The sequence below is a fragment of the Plecotus auritus genome (genome assembly GCF_963455305.1).
Source record: "Plecotus auritus genome assembly, chromosome: 5".
In the NCBI taxonomy this organism is placed as follows: Eukaryota; Metazoa; Chordata; class Mammalia; order Chiroptera; family Vespertilionidae; genus Plecotus; species Plecotus auritus.
The window spans coordinates 170,013,432-170,031,875 of record NC_137776.1 but is presented as its reverse complement, the minus strand read 5'-3'; the positions used below and the strand labels follow the sequence as shown (position 1 = coordinate 170,031,875).

At 45.1% G+C, this 18,444-nt stretch overlaps 1 protein-coding gene across 1 annotated transcript in view; it reads right to left on the bottom strand.

Moving 5' to 3' along the window:
- TTLL11 (tubulin tyrosine ligase like 11) overlaps positions 1-18,444 on the bottom strand; it is a gene marked incomplete at its 5' end in the record, with an annotated part of 196,961 nt that overhangs the window by 97,181 nt on the left and 81,336 nt on the right. Inside the window, 2 exon segments of the mRNA XM_080669649.1 lie at positions 16,158-16,273; positions 17,027-17,122. Coding sequence (XP_080525775.1) covers positions 16,158-16,273; positions 17,027-17,122 — 212 coding nt within the window.

The window sequence follows — 18,444 nt, the reverse complement described above, 5'->3', positions numbered from 1 at the left end:
AGAAGCACAATCCTGTTTCTCTTCTTCAGACTAATTAACGTTCGTGACCAGGACTAGAGTGTTCTGAATGCAGTGGAGAGGCAACTCATTCGGTGGGAAGCAGGAGGCCGGATGGCGAGAGCTGTCAGAAGCACATCTAGTGTGAACGCGCACACTGCAGATGAAGAACACAACTTCCAATTAAGCCTGCCACAAATATCTGGCACCTACTACCTGGCGGTTTAAAGCAACTGGCAAAATGTGCAGAGTCTAAGGGTTTTTAAAGGATGAAATCTTCTTTTTAAAATTTTTCACATCTCTCTTTTTAAAGGGAATAAGTCACATGCACTTAGGGGCTCCCAGCATTTTCCCACCATAGCTGACTCTAGAGATGAACAAACCACAGCCTAAAGTGTGGGGGCTTGTCCAAGGTCAAATGCAGAGGTGGCTGTGGGGCCGACATTCATCCCAGGACCCTGACTCCCCGCCTAGGTCATCTGCCATGGTCAGAGCTGCCTTTCCATGGGTAGACCGTAACCTGTGGTGCAACAGAGGAGTTCTTGAAAATCTACAAAACCCGTTTTTAATTTAAGGCACAAACTGAGCAAATGTTTTGCATGAGTGATTATTTTCATTAAAGTATTAATATGAGCATCATTCATTTACTTCAACCTTACTAAACTGTCCATTTACTCATATAAATTCCCATTGGATCAAATATCTTTAAAAATAAACCACATTTTTGCATGGTGGAAACTGTATATCTAATGTGTCCATCAATAAGAATTATGATGATATTGATAATAATAATAGTAGTAATTACCACTTATTGAACTCCTGTGTGCTCAGCACTGTGAGAGGCACTTTGTATAATCACAGGAAGAATAATTATAAAGTATCTACTACTTATTAAAAGTTAGCATGTCTAGTCATTATGCTATGCATTTAAGTACTTTAATTCATGTAATGATCACAACAATCCTAAGTAGTTATTACTATTATCACATTTTATAGATGAACAGAGACTTAGAGAAGTTAAGTACCTGCCCCGCCCAACACCATGAACAAGAAGAAAAGTCAAGATTCAAACCCACGGAATTCTAGAACCTTTTGTCTTTTCCATTACACGGTGCTACGTGCTCATTTATAAAAAGTACTGGTTCAAGTTCTATTTCCAGCAAGAGTATTTATGAAGGTGAGGATGAACGAAATGGTGCTAAGATGACCTGTTCCCTGTAAATGCCTTGTCTGTGGTTTGGAACAAAGTAACCCCGCTACTAAATTCCCTGAAGAAAAATATTGCTCACAGCATCGGGTAATCAGATGATGCTGAAATGGAAACTGGTTCAGAACTACAGTGAAATTTGGGAGTAAAATACAATTTGCCTGTTGTTCATTTTCAAATATTCATAGCAAGAACGCATTCCCATTTTCAGCAATTAAATGGCTAAAATCTACAACCTGATGTATTTACTGATCATGAACACTGCATTCCTAGAAGGACCTACGTTCAAATTAGCAACCCCGCAAGCTGTCGTTCCAGCGGAAAACCAAACAAATGAGACAGAAATGTTGCTGTTGCCTAGAGAAAAATTTTCTCCACCACTTGTTCTGCTGTAGAGAAAGGCTGAGTCAAAATTAAGGATGCGTCAAGGACGCTGCCTGCAAACCAGCTAGAAGAGATGGAAATATCTGCAACATTTCCCCTCGTTAGAAGAAGTGTGTTATAAGGGTTCCGTTGTGCCTTAGAGGTTAGATTTTTACAATCACTTAATATTTCACTTGTCTTAAGAAACCTGCACAGAAAGGCAGGAAAAGGAAACAGATTAACAGGAACGTGAATTTATGAAGCGGCCCTGTGTTTTCAGTTCTGTGGTCATATGCAGCATATGCGACACCTATGAGTAGAATTATAGAAAACTGGGGCATCTTGTTCTCTGTGTTACTGACAAACTGTCTCCAGCGCCTCCTTCACCAGGGGCATCAGACATCTCTATCGCATAAGGATGAGTCCTGACAACCCCAGTAAGAGCTCAGTGCCAAACTCCCCAGGGCCTGAGGGGCTGGGTCCTCAAGTGCCTTGGAACAGACAAAGGACCGGGGGCTGGCAGGCAAGTGGTCTGGTGTCGTGTTGTGCCTGGACCAGCAGCATCCGTATCACCTGGGACCATGTTAGACATGCAAACAAATCGAAACTGGGGGGTGATACTCAGCAATCTGGGTTTAGCAACGACCCTCCCCCACCCTGGTGATTCTAGCCCCTCACTAAAGTTTGGGAGCTGCCCATACAGTCTGCACAGCCTCTTCTGTTGGCCCCTCCTTAGCTGCAGGCTCTAAGACCCTACTAGTATATCCAAGGACTCTGCCTCCATCCAGCCCAGGGCCTGTGCTGGTCTCAGCAGGGGTAAGTTAGCAGATGCCGAAGCACCCGTCGAAGGGGCTCTGCGGTGGTCTTGCTGACTCAGACCCAGAGTGTGATGCCAGCTGTGCCATCCAGCCGCCATGCTGGCTGTGCTAAGAGGACTGCAGTTCCATCTGAAATTCAGGCTAGATGGCTAAAGCCTGGTCCTTGCCTCTTTCTCCCCACCCCAGCTCCAGCCCCACTCCCAGGGGAGCCACCTGTGCTCTCAGATCTCCCTCCCATTGTCTGGACAGCCCAGGATCAGGAGGCTCCCTGATTCCACCCACGGACTCTAAGGGCAACACACTGCCTATGCAGTTCCGCCACTGTCTTGGAAATAAGATCCCTGATCCAGATTACAGTTTGGCTGCTGGCTCTGTCCTGCCCCATCCCAGCCCCCTGCTCTCTCCCCATTTTCTGGCTTTGTCCCTTTCCTCTCAGCCTGCTCATGCCCAGCATACCCAAGATAACTGAGCACCACTTGAGAATCTTGCAGAAAATTCTTGGCTACGTAGACTTGGCTAATAGGCCCTGCCTGGGGCTCTGCACTGAAAGGGCCCTGCTTCAGGCCAAGTCTGGCAGCCCCCCTCCCATGGGCCAACCAGTTCTGGAGGCTAAGGAGACATGCCCACACGATGGCTGTGTCCCATGCTCTCTGGGCACCCAGCACCCTGTAAGTCCCCTCCTCAATGGCTAGAGTCCATCCTTCTAAGGATGAACGGTGCTTCAGGTATACCCCCAGTCCCCTCCTCCCAATACCTGAGAAGCATGCCCACCAGGCTTAGGTGTGTGAACTGGGGAACCTCCCCACCCTGTGCAGTGGTGGATGGTGTTGGGAGTGGGAAGAGAATGAGGGCTGGCAGGAGGCTGGGACCTCAATGTGTGCTCTTCTCAGGCCTCACAGATGGGAGGGGCAGGCCTGCTCATGCAACCTGGTGACAATTAAACCAGATGACGGGTGTCATGACACTAATGGGAACTCAAGAGACACTGTAGAGTTAGTGCACCCGGCGGTCTGCTTTGGTCCCCTGCTGGATGCTCACAGCCCACCTGCACCTTTATCCCACTGTGCAGGTGAGGAAACCTCGGGGAAGTTAGGTGACTGGCCCACCATCTCAGGACCAGGAACTGAACTCGTGTCTGTTTGATCCCAGAGCTGGCGCACCTTTGCTACATGTGGCCACTTAGTCTCGTCTTAAATACTTCCAGCTACGTGAACTCACTGCTCCTTTGATCCAACCTTTAATATTTTAGGCAAAGTAACTTGTTTTTTTTCTCCTTTCCTTGAGCTTAAATCTCTGCAAATTTCAGCCATGTTTCCTTGTTCTGCCCATTGGAGGCTGCAGTTTTATCCCCTCTCCCACACAACAACCTTTCAAACTAAAAATGGCAAGAATCCTCTGTGGTCTTTTATTCTCCTCACCTTTTCCTCCTAGTGGAGGATGTCCAGCCCACTTTCTAATCGTGCCTCTGAGGACAGATTCCAGTCACTGTCCCTCACAGCACCTGAGAGAGGTCATGGCGGGGACAAGTACAACTTATCAGAGGCCTCAGCTCGATTTGCACACGTGGATAAACGTTCCCATCGTTGGCAATGCCCTCTCCTAAAACCCAAGTCTGTGGAATGTCACGTGTCCTTGCCTGTAAAATGGGAATAATGACTCGCACCTGCCTCGTTTGCATGGCTGGATGAGTATTATTCCAGGTCACTGGCTTTGAAATGACTCCCTGAGCTGCAGAGCACTGTACAGCTGTGGGGTGACCATGGCAATGATGATAACGCGCAGAAGAGGAGGCTGATCGGGGAAGCCTCCCGAAGCAGGTGCAGTAGAGAAACCCTCCCCACCTGCGCCCAGAGCTTAGTTCGTCACTCCTCCTGCCAGGGCACAGGGCCAGGTGCTTGTGAAGGACACCAAGGCACCCGCACAGCTCTGAGAGCCTAAAAGTAAATTAAAACAGCATGATGATATGCAAAAGGTGCCTAGAGGGCGGGATGGTTCTGTGCCCAGCAATGGAGCCAGCAAGCGGGTGAGCCCATGAGCATGCTTCCGCAGAGTCAATGCTGGGAAGAACTGAAGAATCTGCCAGAAAGAGGGGCAGAGTCAGGATCTCCACCTAGACCTCCTCAGCTCACTCCACTTCATCAGTTTCCCCTAGATCCCTGGACAACAGTGTCTGGTTTGCCCATGTGGATGCCTTGATCTGCTTTAGGGAACATTTATTCTCATAATGGGACCCCCCCCACTCCTGCTCCCCTGGCTCATGTACCCAACTCACTAGTAGACAGACCACGTGGAAGTCTCCAATCCGGCATCATGTTCTCCCTCCCCCCACAAAGCTGCTCCCCGGCACCAACAGCCACCACCCAGCTGTTAAACCGGCCCCATCCCTGACTCTTCCTCCACCCTCACCTCTCACATCCAATTCATCATCAAGTCTTACCACTCATCCTCCTAAATACCTCTTGAAGGTGACATCTCTCCATCCCTGCCACTGCCATCTAATCCACACAACCATCTCTCAAAACTCTCTGCTGCCCCCATAACCCATCCTCGCCTCGCTCCAGGTTGGTTTTCATGCTACAGCCAGCATGATCTTTTTAAAACACAAATATTATCATGCCCTGCTGTTTAAAATGTGTCCATTGCTTTTAGGGTGAAAAAAGCCAAATTCCTGGCCTGACCCATTAGGTCCTGCAGCATCTGAAACCGTCCCTGTTTACTCTCTATCATCCTACCTCCCTGGACTGCTTTCCTTTACCTGTAAAATTGTGGTAGATCACACATACCCAAAGTGTAGAAAATAGACTAACAGTTATGCAGCTGTCCCAGGGTAAGCACTAGAGCAGAGCCAGGATCCCAACTGCCATGTGCTTCTCGCAGGGCACATCTGCCTCTCCCCAGCCCTGCCTAAAAGTCACCACCGCAAACTCTCTGATCAATCATTGTTCCTTGCTTTTCTTCATACTTTTGCCATGACAGTTGCATTTCTATAAAGTATAGTTTAGCCTGTTTTGAGTTTTATTTCATTGGAACCATGCTGTAGATATTCTTCCATGCTGTAGAGTTCTTTCTGTGCCTTACGGGTCCCATGTCTATTCTGCCTTGTGGCCCTCGGGGGACTTGTTTTCCCTGCCTAGCCCCTCTTACTGTCTCCACCCTGCCCTCGCTGCTGGTGCTGCCACTGCATCCTGACCTCGCCGCCAGCACAAGGCCCACAACACTCATTCCTTCACGCATGCAGGCCTGCATTCACTCAGGCACGTGCTAGCAGCTCCTCCAGGCTGACCCTGGGGCTGCAGAGGCAGGGACGGTCTGGAGGAAGAAAGCCATCCTCTCTGAGCATGTGAAGACATCCACCTCGACAGGAAATGCACACCCTGAAAGCCAGTCCACAGCTGGACAAGGAGTGCTGCTGATTCTCACTGTGATGAGCTCGCAGCTTGGATGAGCTTGGGGGTGGATCCTCCCATGCTGAACTGTGCAGATTCCACCCTCTTCCCCGCCCTCACATTAGCCTCTGTGCTGAGAGTTGCCAGCCTCTGTGATGCTGCTTAAAGGGAAGAAAAAAAAAAAAGGAAAAAAGGAAATTGTGTAACAAGAAAAGGAAAGAAAGCAGCTGGAGAATACTCCCCACCATTTGGTGTGATAACCAAGAGCTTTCAAATGATTACTAAGACTGGCTTTAATTTTTATCTTTCTTTTCTTTTAATCTAGCAGATAATTAGCGGGAAAGCAAACCCGTCCCCACAGCCAAAGATGAACCTGTCACTGTTGGAGCTCCCTTCCCACTGACTTCACTAGCTCTTCCTTCACATTCCTTTTTCCTTAAAAAAAAAAAAAAAAAAAAAAAAAAAAGCTGCCAGGTTGTATATATTTTTTCATTTAATTAAATGCATTCAGACGGGACATTTCCCATGGCAAAGGCTCTTAGGAGTAAGTAACATTTTTCCCTTCCTCCAATTTAAGAACTCCGCATTGCTCTGCGGGTTTAAAACATCCAACTGCAAACTCCCTTTTATGGATGAAGAAACCAAAGCTCAGAGAAGGGAGAAAACCGTACCATTTACGGCTGTAATGGCAGTGCCAGGATTCACTATGAAGCCTCTGACTCCGGGGCCCCTTCTCTAACTCACTCTGCTCACCCCTGTGCACTAAAAACCCGAGTGGATCTCTAGGTCTGCTTCCGCAGGGGCTCTCCATCCTAAGACAACATTCAAATTGCACGCAGAGCTTTAAGCACAAGATGCTGGACATAAATGAAGCACTCACCAACATGGAGGCAGATTCTGCCCCAGCCATTGATGAAAATGATGTTTAGAGTTGTTAATCAAAAGGGAAAATTACTGTCACATAAAAAATGGAAAGAAACTGCCCTGGCTGGTTTGGCTCAGTGGATAGAGCGTCGGCCTGTGGACTGAGGGGTCCCAGGTTCGATTCCAGCCAAGGGCACATGCCCAGGTTGTGAGCTCGATCCCCAGTAGGGGACGTGCAGGAGGCAGCTGATCAATGATTCTCTCTCATCATTGATGTTTCTATCTCTCTCTCCCTCTTCCTTCCTCTCTGAAATCAATAAAGAAATATATTTTTTAAAAAATGGAAAGAAACTAGAACAGCATAAAAAATTATATAACATGGCCCCAACTCTAAAACAATGTAGAGAGAGAAAAAAATTTTACTGTTTTTATGAACTAAAGCGTTAATAAAGTTTAAGTCTGGAGGTTGAATTTGCTGGAGACTTTTATTTCATGCTATACACATTTCAACATTTTCTAGTTTTCTACAACAAGCACATATGATTTTTCTATGAGAAAAAAAAATGTAGTAAGAAGTGTGTAACAGAGAAGCACCTGTCCTCTCCACCCCAAAGCACCCAAAAGGAAGCATGGTTGATGGTCCTGGCCTGCCATGGACCTCCCCAACCCTGCTAACCCCTTGGCCCAGCTTCCTGACTCCATCCTTCCTCCCCCAAACTTACACTTTCTCACCAAACCAAGCTCAAGTGAATACAAGCTCTTACCACCTCCAAGAAGCCTGCCATGATTACTCCAAGCCAGCTATTAGGTTGAATCATATGAAAACTGCCCTTCTTGTAGATCCAAGGAAAGGTCTAATATTGGTGACGTCATATGGTCGGACCTACTTCTTGGCTCACCCTGCCCTCTTTTGAACTTTGAAATGTTGTCACACTGCACATAAATAATTTTCGTCTGGTACTATTCTCTTTTGTCTCATGTAGATCCTGCTTTATGTTGGTGTTCTCTGCACACTGGCTTATGTTTTATTCATTCTGGTTTTGAAGGTTATTGAAAATGAAATGGCCACAGAGCTTCCTCACAAGAGATAATCAATCAGCCATAGGCACTTACTCATGTTCAGTGTTTGCAGATAAAGAGATGAGTCCGTGCCCCAAAGTTTACAAGGAAGGCGGGAACCCAACCAGGTAATGATAACACCTCATGGACACACATCTCTCTGATGGGCTAAATACCTTCACAAACATTCTCTCTCAAGGCGAGAGTAAGACAGACCCGGCTTTATGTCTCCATCTGTTGCTCGTAAGTAGTGAGGTCTTGGGGGTGTCACTCAGCCTCTCCAAGTCTCAGCGTCCTCACTTACTAGTATAAACTGAGCAGTGATGGCACCGGCTGCATGCAGCTGTGTGAGGCCGAACTGGGAGTGAGTGGACACATTACTGTGCTGCACACGGTAAGCACTCCAGAAACAGCTGATGAAAGGAGGCAGAGGGGCAGCCCTCACCTCCACTGTTTCTCTGGTGAGAAAACCAAGCTCAGCGAAGTATAGTGACTAGTCTGAGGTCACGTAGAATTGGTACCAAAACCTTGGTATCCTGAGCGCAGACCATGCCGCCTCCTTCCCAATGCCAGCAGCTCCTTGTTGAAAGCACACAGACATTTAAGGCTCACTGGAGCAAGGCGTAAGGAAATTTCCAAGTACATCTGCTAGCCCTTTACTACCTGGAATGGCTCTGGAAGGGCCGCTGCAGGATTCCGCACTGCACTTCCCCAGAATGGGGATGGACCAGCCATATGCTTGTCTGCTGTCCCATTTGCTCCCTGTGGACAGACAGGCTCGGCTCCTGTCTAATGGTTTCTGAAAAGACTCTCACACCAGCTCAGGAAACTCCACCTTCCCCATAAGCCTCAGAAATGGTTCCCGCTCAATTAAGTTCATGCAAGAGAGGCTCGTGCTGGTTACTTCTGACTTAATTCTTCCACATTTTTCAATGGAAGAGAGTTGCCTGGTTTTACGTCTTGCACACAACATAATGCACCTATCAGCAGTCATGTCCTGTCTGCTCTCACTAAAACGTGCATGCACATTTTTCAGTTTGCTGACTGCCATCTAAAACGTGAGAACTTCTGAGGTTCGGAGGAGGGCACAGCGTATCTGAAGCCAGGACACCCAACCTTGGACAAAGTGCTTCAGCTCTCTATAGCCTCTGATGGTAACAGGACTATTGGGTTCTTAACTTTCTGAAATTATGATGAATTTCTGGCCTTTTTTCCAGGAAAAACACACATAAACACACTATTTTGTGTAGTTTTTGGGTTCATAGATACCTTTAAATCCTCCCTGTACTCCTGATTAGAAACAAGCTCTGGTTTCCTTAGCTTGATATTCAAGGCATCACCTCTGGCCTCTGGGTCTCCAACCCCCTTCCCAGGAGTCCCTCCTCTCTACTAATCCACTTCCTACACTATCTCTCCAGCTGACTCAAATTCCCAAAGTTCCCCCAGTAGAGCCCTGTGCCTAGTCTCCTTCACCAGGGATGGCCTTCTATCCATTTTCATGCTTCAAATTCTATGCGTCCTTTAAACCCATCTATAGTGCCACCTCCTCTTTGTCAATGTTTGTTTTTTAACTCTTCAGAAAATAATCTTTTCCTACATTTTCCTCCCTTGGCAGTCTGTCACACTTCCCACCTCATAAATATTTATGTGTGGGTCTTGCCTCCTCAATTGGCCTGTGAGCTAATTCACTTCTGTAGTCTTCTCCCTGGCACACAGTAAGTGCTCAATAAAAACTCTAAACAACCAATACCTGTTTCTCTAATGCACACATGGTATAACTGAAATTCAAATGGATATGCAAATATTCATCTCCCAGTGTACTAGATTCTTGACTTATGTGAAATATTCAAAGATGCTTGGTGTCTTGCCACAAAGGAATCCTTAAGAATCAACAAAACCCAAGAATTTCACCAAAATTTCAGCTGTGCACACATGGACAGGCCATTCTCCTGAGAAAAAGTGTTCCCAGAAGAACACTCTGATAAGAAAGGTGATGTTCTACATGTACGAAGACATATTTAGTTGAGATAGTGTAGAAACCTCTCTTCTAGTGTTGAGGGGATTTCAGTAGGACGTACTGCCAATTTAAGGGCAGAGGTCTGGGCTCTGAGGACCTCTGATTAATGTGCTCTCAACAATCCTGAACAGAGTTACTATCCTTGGATGAGCTGGATCTGAAACAAGACAATGGATGAAAGGACGTTCCTGGTGGAAGAAATGAGCCCCTCCCGCCGCCCCCCCCCCCCCCCCCCACAGCATGGAACGGAGCCACCAAGAGATTCCTTGATCTCTGTTCTCTTAGAATGTCTCACCTCTCCTAGATTCCACATGGAATGGACCTCAGGTGGGGATTCACCTAATATGTTGGTTCTAAACATGGCGTAGAAGCCATCCTTGGAGTCAAGGTAAGAAGTGGAGCCTGAGCTCCCAGTGAAGCTCTCAGAGGACAATCCTCTCTGCATCTGGGCAAAATCTTCCCTGCAGGCTGAGCCCTGCCTGTGTAATAAGCCTGGTTGTTATGGTGACAGGAGGTAAATGAAACTGGGAGAGGAGGGGGAAATGTTACTGTGGGAAAGGGGCCTCTGTGCCTTATATAAGGCAGGTTCCAAAAATATACTTTTGAATAGGAGGCAAGCAGTGTACACCCAGCTCCCAGGCACTGCATGGTATCGTGATAGCAAGAAAATTCCCCCAGTCCTCCAAGCCTGTCTCTGGCTTCATTTTTATTACTCTGGGCTCCTAACTTATTATGATTTCTGAGAAAGGAATCTGGTTACCAGAAATATCTACATTCCAAAAAGGAGCAAAATATGAGTAAAATGGCTCCTTCAAGGGGTAAACTGACTTCCCCAAAATTAATCAATTGATGGCATCATCTTGTTTTTAAAATAATCAGGGAATGCAATTTATTCACTTCTACTTCTGATCAAATTAAAAAAAATTTTTTTTCAAGCTACCCAAATACCTTTTAATAAGGGGAGTGGGGGAGGATTTTCTGTTGATTTTCCTGATTTCCCTCCTTTACCTTATGAGCTTAGCTTTGAATTGAAGTAGAAGCTGAAGGTCAATGGAGCATTTTAGCAAAGCAAGGAGAACCCTGGGGTAGAAGTCAGGGGACCCACAGCTCATCTGCTCTGCCTCTAACCAGCTTTGTGATTTGGGGCAAGTTACTGATCTCCTTCTTAGTTTCATCTTATACGATTCAGAACCACTATACACAAAATTCTGTTAGGCTGCCCCATAGCTGGTGACGTAGCTGTCACCATCAGCATAACTATAAAGTCTGACTGGCCACCTGGTGACCCGAAGAACTCGAGTTTGTCTAAGGCTCTCCCCCATGTGTCATTTCATATGACGACCATGATGATCCATCCCAGGATATGCCAGGATCCCATCGTATAGACAAGATCAGAGAACAAAGCCACTTGGCCAAGCTCCTAGAGCAATGATTGGAAATTGAGGACATCACCCCAGACCTGATGGGTGCCATGTCCAGCGACTTGTGGACACCGCTCCTCTGTCAGGGATGGTAGGAGGAAGATTCCTGGACCAGGGAGTTGATTGGCATGATGGTTTCTAAGGTCCCTTCCAATTCTAATAGTCTATGCTTCCATTCATAAAATAAGGGGGTTGGATTAAACCAAAGGTTTTAAAAACTTCTTGTAGCAAAAAAGCTTCTTTTCCCTCAAATGAAATCTATGGTACAATGCCAAAATAGAAAGCAGATCATTCTGGATGAAAAGGAGATGGCTTCCACCCAAATGTCCATCAAGTGACAAATAAATATAAAATGTAGTATATCCAAATAATAGAATATTATCTCTATATATAAAAGCCTAAGCGACCGGCCGACCAGCCAGTAGCTATGATGCGCACTGACCACCAGGGGGCAGATGCTCAATGCAGGAGCAGAAACCATAGGCATGGAAACATGGAACAGACTGATGAAATTCAGGGGAAAGGGGGGAGGGAGAGGGCGGGAAGAGATTAATCAAAGATCTTATATGTATAGTGCATGAATTCATGCACCGGTAGGATCCCTCGGCCTGGCCTGTGCCCTCTCACAATCCAGGACCCTTCTGGAGATGTCGGAGAGCCAGTTTAGACCCAACCCCCGCAGGCCAGGCCAAGGGACCTTACTGGTGCACGAATCTATGCACTGGGCCTCTAGTTTGGTCATAAAAATAAAGTTGTGATAATGCTACAACATGGGTGAACCCAAAAAACACTTGCTAAGTGAAAGAAGCCAGACACAAAAGACTAAATATTATTTGATTCCATTTATATGAAGTGTCTAGAATAGGTAAATCCAAAGACAGAAAGTAGATTGGTATGGGGGCAATGGGCAGTGTCTGCTTAATGTGTACAGAAGTTCCTTTCAAGGTGACAAGCATTTTGGAACTAGATGGGGTGATGGTTGCACAACATTGCGAATATATTAAGTGCTGCTGAATTGTGCACTTTCATTTTTTTATTGATTTTTTTTTTGAGAGAGAGAGAGAGGAAGAGAGAGAGAGAAAGAGAGAAAGAGAAAGAGAGAGAGAAACATTGATCTCTTGCCTCTCATAGATCAAGACTGGGGCTCAAACCCACAACCTGGGCATGTGCCCTGACTGGGAATCAAATCCCCCATCTTTCAGTGTACAGGACGATGCTCCAACCAACTGAGCCACACCAACCAAGGTGAATTGTACATTTTTAAATGGCTAATTTTATATTATGCAATTTTTACCTCCACATATGTGTTTGTATAGATATATGATGGTTCCAGAGTCCCATCCCACTAGCCTCCCCATTCCAATGTCCCAACAGTGCCTCCAAAGAGCCCTGGTATGAAAATGAATATACTAACTACTTATTACAAAACTAGAGGCCTGGTGCATGAAATTCATGCACTGGGGAGGGGAGGGTCCCTCAGCCTGACCTGCGCCCTCTCACAGTCCAGGACCCCTTGCTCCTTACCGCCCTCCTGCTCGCTGCTCCTTACTGCTAGGCTCAATGCTCCTTAGCGCTGCCATGAAGGCAGGAGAGGCTCCTGCCACAGCCGCTGCGCTCACCAGCCGTGCGCCCAGCTTCTGGCTGAGCGGCTCTCCCGCTGTGGGAGCACACTGACCACCAGGGGGCAGCTCCTGTATTGAGCGTCTGCCCCCTGGTGGTCAGTGCACATCATAGCGACTGGTCGTTCTGGTCATTCCGCTGTAACAGTCACTTAGGCTTTTATTATATACCAGTAGATGTTATCATAGTTCCAAATAGGTCTCATATGACAGTGGTTTTATTCCTAACCCAACAAATAAATATGCCTGGGCCTGTTACATCTTGCTAGTTGGAAACAGAGGTTTCCATTGGCAACCAGCATCAATGTCAAAGTGATCTAGTAGCTTCAGTTTTAGGATATATTATTGGTTTTAAACTCAAAATTTTACTTTAAGTATACAGAAAAGATAACAGGAAGTAAGCATTATTTTTTGTGGGTTTTTTTTTTAATGTTTTAGTAGATAACTTTATTGTTGGGTAGTAAATGATGCATTATTAAGTGCCTACTATATATTACAAACTTTGCACATTGTTTCATTAAAAAAAGGAAATATATATATACTACTATGTGTAATACTTTAACCAATAAAACAATAAATGTTATTATCCCCATTTTATAGAAAAGGATACTGAGGCTCAAAACTGCTCTGCAACATTCCCCCAGTCAGAATTTGCATCTCAGTCTCTCTAGATCAAGAAAAAGCTCTTTCAACTATGCCAAAGGGTATCAGCAAGTTCTCACCCCAGAGAAGGCATGAGGACTGATTTCAGTCCCACCATGAACATGACTGCCGCCTACAGGCCCCTGGGGTGTGTGAAGATGCATGATGCACACACATCCTAGGCCCTTCTAATGCCCCCTCTCTGCATCTTCTCAGAGGAATTTAGAGATCTGAGCAGTTGAGGCAACTATCTATCTTTTGCCTTCAGTCTGTGCAGAAAAATGAAGACCCACCTCAGCAGTCTTGCTGACAAAATATACTTAAGAAGGAGCTACTGAGGGACAACTTTAGCTAACAAGTTGAAGAGAAAGGCTAACATACCATTTGTTTTCAAGGGTTTAGGTCACATCCTATGCAAACACAAAAGTTCTGGCTTCTAAAGGTAACTTCCAGCTGAGAAGTCTATGTGACATCATTTCCTACAGTTGGAACGACATGGTCTCAGATGTGGACACGGGTGATTCAGTGCAACCCTGTGCCTTTTTTGTGGCCATAAACATGGTGCTTTTCCAAGCTATCCTGAAACATTTCTACACAGAGGAGTGAAGACGAATTTCAGCCTTTTTCTCTGCCTGGTCAAGTTATCAAAATGATCATAATAATCTCTTGTGTAGAAGTGCACCTCACATATCACAAAGTGCTTTCATGAGCAATCATTGCTGTTTTTTTTAAAGATGCAATTAAGAGAAAATATAAGTAATCACATTTAGCTATTAACATATACCCTTAATATTGTAGGTAAAGAAAGGGTGAGATGAAAGAATTTTTATATTAGAATTGAAGTCAGGTTCTCGAAGTTCAAACTGCTTCTGGTTATCAATTAAAAGAAAAGTCAATGCTTTTTAAATTAAAAATGAAGTGCTGCCACTTATGACTTAATAAGTTGTAAATGCCTTTCCCATCCTTCCTAATGGCTCTGTGTCCCACTGCTATTAAAAATCGCATCCACAGCTCACGTGAGCTATGCCGAATGCCAGGTGTAGGAGGTAAGGCAAAACAACTTAGAACAAGAAAAAGCAAGCAAATCACGTTCAGATCCACTTAATGCAAAAATGATTTTGGTGGCAGAGTTTGAGAGGGCTGGGGCCACACAATGGCCTTTGAACTTGTTCCCACCGAAGGAACCAGTATGTTAATGTATCAAGGTCACCTTTAAAAAGCTTGTACCGGCATGACACCAAAATCTCACCAGTCTTTCAAGACCTAATCTCTACTAGTGAGATCAATAACCATTAGATACTCATCATAGATTTTCGAGAAATGAGTTATATTGCAATTAATCTGACCAAGCTGCATAAATCTGCTGCTTTGCTTTAAAGATGGCTAAAGAACGCAGCTGCAAGCATGCACACATGGACATTATTTGGCTGCCATAGTGTTTGAGTTGCTCCGAGGATTTGGCAGACCTGCCACGCTTTCACTTTAAATGTCTAATGGGTAAAAGCCACATCTGGCAGGCTTGGCCCATGTAAATGAGAGGTGACCATCCTTGGCTGAGTCTTGCCAACAATGACAGTGTGCACCTCACATGGTGAAGTGCACTGTGGAGGGGAACTCAGTCAAGCAGGCACCACCCAGCCTGACTCAGAGTATGACAAACACTCCATCAGAGTGACATTTCCTGCAGGGCAGTGGTGCCAACCATAGCTGCACGGTAGAGTCGCCTAGGGAACCTCAAAAATGTCTGTGGCCAGGCTTCCCGCCCCGGCTAATTAAAATCAACATCTGTGGAAGCGGGGGCCCTCGCACTGGTGTGTCTGAAAGCTCTCCAGATGATTCGAGAATGCAGCCAAGGGGAGGGCAGTACTGCAGGGTGGTTCTAACAGTATTTGAGCTTGAGCCCAGTTGGTGAGGGGCTGCAGTCCAGGAACCTGCAAAACACCACTTGCTTAGGGAAGTCAGCATTCCTCACAGCCTGGAACCATAGCTGACAAGTGCTTTACTTGTCTGGGAGCATTTGGGTCCATCTGATTTGTGGGGGGTATGGGGAATGCTATTTGAAATGCCTGTCTTTCATTTTTCTGCCTAAAACCACCACAGTGATATTTACTCAACCCTTACTTAGTGGAAGCCAGGAGTTTACGGAAAGCAAAACAAACAAAATACCCAAGTGAAATGTCATTCATTTCAGGGGTGATTCCATGGGAGGGGGGCATGCTTTCACCAACATCCCAATATGACGTCCACTGGGTAGGTGGGACTGACAGGAACTATAACTGTTGTAACTATTATAGAAGCACCAGAAGTCAATAAATTGGCTCTGCAAATGTCGAAACGAAAAGTTTATACTGCAAAGAGTGCAGCCATCATGAAGAAAATAAAAAGGAAGCAATCTACTCACCACGTCCATGGTACCTGTGGCCCTCTTCTGATTTGTTTTACTCTCTCCCTCTGCTTGAGGATTTCAAAGAGAAGCACCACGTGAACAGTGGTGGGCAAGAGGAGACCCCGTCACTAGGGGGATATGGGCTTTTAGTGAGACTTTCAGATTCAGATAACAACTAGCTAGAAATTCATAGGCAAGTCTCCATCTCCGAGTCACTATGTTTGGAGCCTGATATTCATAAATGAAAAATGATTCATTCAATTATTTCACATGTAAATCTCACTCATGACGTTAACATGTTCCAAGAACTTAACTTACCTGCTGCATAGGACATGGGGAGCAGAGTTGATAGAAATAGGTGATACAAAAAGCACTTACTGGTTTTCTCGTTTCTTCCTCAGTGGGTCCATGAGGCGCAGGGTGTCTCTGATCACGGCCACTTTCACCTCCTCATCGACAAGGCTGGGGACATTTTCAAACACCCCTGGAGAAAGCTTGAATGGGTAAGAATTCCATGTTACAGTGGAGAGACTCAGGGATTCAGAATCAAGTGACTGTCAGTAGCCAGTGGTCGAGTTTGCTTATGTTAATCTAGACGAGAATATTTTAAAGGCTCCCTGTATACTACCTTAAAAATGTCAGTTTCATTTTACAAATTAACAAAATGCATGAGGAGGAAAAATAGTAGTATGTTTTTCTGGTTATTACAATTATACATGCTCACTGTAGAAAATTTAGAAATATCGAAAGGAGTTAAGAAAATTTTAAAAATCCACATAATCCCCCTAAAACCTATTACTAGTATTTGGTGTATTTCCTTCCAGTCTTTTTAATGCATTTTTTTCGGGGGGGGGGGGGCGCGTAATATAACCACTGTTAAATGTACTATTTATCTTAGTGATTCAAGCATGTCGACATGGCTAAATCATATTCATAGAATTTCAATTAGTTCATCTCCCGAGGCTAATTAGTTCATGTCAGAACTGATGGAAAGGCTCACCTGCTTCTACATTTCCAGATCTTAAAAACTGAAAGAACAGCATGCTGGGAAATTACCACAGGTCAGATAGGTCTTACATTAATAGACTACATTCAGAGCTCAACAAAACTGGAGTTATTTAGACTCAAACAGAACTTTGCTGTGCAAATTTGGGAAAGCTGAATCTTGTTTAGCCAAGTGAATAATATGAGAGCAGAAACATCCAGCTGTAAGGCAATATACTCAATGAGATACTCAAAAGACTTACTTCTTGCTCATGTTCAATTCTCATGCTGGGATTTGCATTAACTTCAAGTAGTATAGGCTTCAGATTTTTCATTAGAAGAATGTCAAAGCCTAAAATCTGCACAGGATAAAAATAATTCAGAATTACTCCCTCTAGCTGCAATTTCTTTTTAGGAATTGGGGTTGGTATAAAGGTCAGTAAAGTGAAAATAAATTGAAATGTGGCCCCCAACCTGGGCCTTGACCCTGGCTTCTCTTGTCCGCAGCCCCTCTTCCTCTGGGCATACTTGTCAAGCCAAATGGACGGCAGAACATTTTATAGGAGCCTTGATAATGGGATGAGTTCCCACAGTGCATTGCAGCACTATCACCATCATCTGAAGTGCTATAGATGATGACCTCTTTATTCTTTAACAGGGTTTTCATTATGTTAAGGATCAGTAGTAGTCCATCAACTTCTCCCTCTCCTTTTGCTCTCCTCTATTAAGTTGCTTCTTAGCTAGATCTCTGAAAACCCAAGGCTACCTTTTTTAACCGTGGGTGTATATCAGTATCATTTAAGGACCCCTTTCACAACCACTGTGCATCCCCAATCCACACCTCTGAGTCAGAATCTTCCAGAGTGGAATGCAGGCAAATGTATTTTGAATAACAAATTCCCCTGATGATTCTGATATACCATCTTAGCTAAGGAGAAGGGAATATTTATAAGCACCTACTAGGCACCAGTAACTTCACCATCACATTTAAGCCATGTGACAGTGTATTTGAAGTAGAGATTATACTCTCCATGAAGCAGAAACTGAGTCTCAGAAAGGCCAATGGATTTCCCCAAGACCGCCTCCCTAGTAAGTGACAGAGCCGGATTTCACACCCAACCGGGACAAGGCTACATAATTTGTGGAACCCAATGCAAGATGAAAACACAAAGTTCCTTGTTCAAAAAGTATTAACAATGTCACAATACTGAGAACAGAGCACGAAACCAGGCACGGAGCCCTTCTGACCATGGGGCACTGGGTGATTGCGCAGATCACATGCTCAGGAATCTGGCCCACAACCAAAGCTAACTCCAAAAGCTAACCATTTGTTGGCCATCTGCCCTTGAACCCAGCATGCTGACTCGTTGAGGCTTTCTCCTCTTCTAGCCTCTTTCAGTTCCTTACAAGCCCTAAGCCACCCGTGCATCTGCCTGAAACAACCCTTTACCTAGATAATTCCTCCTCATCCTTGAGATCACAGGTCCTAATTAGATTCAGACTCAGACAGTGAGGATGTCAGGTTCTTAAGAGACCTCTCATTATCTCTACAGGAGGTGATAAGATAGAAAGCTTATAACATAATTGATGCAATCGCAACGTTTCAAAAAATAATGTGGAGAATAAAGGAGAGAAAAGAAGAAGATATAGCTGCACTCTCCTCTGTAGACTCAAAAAGATG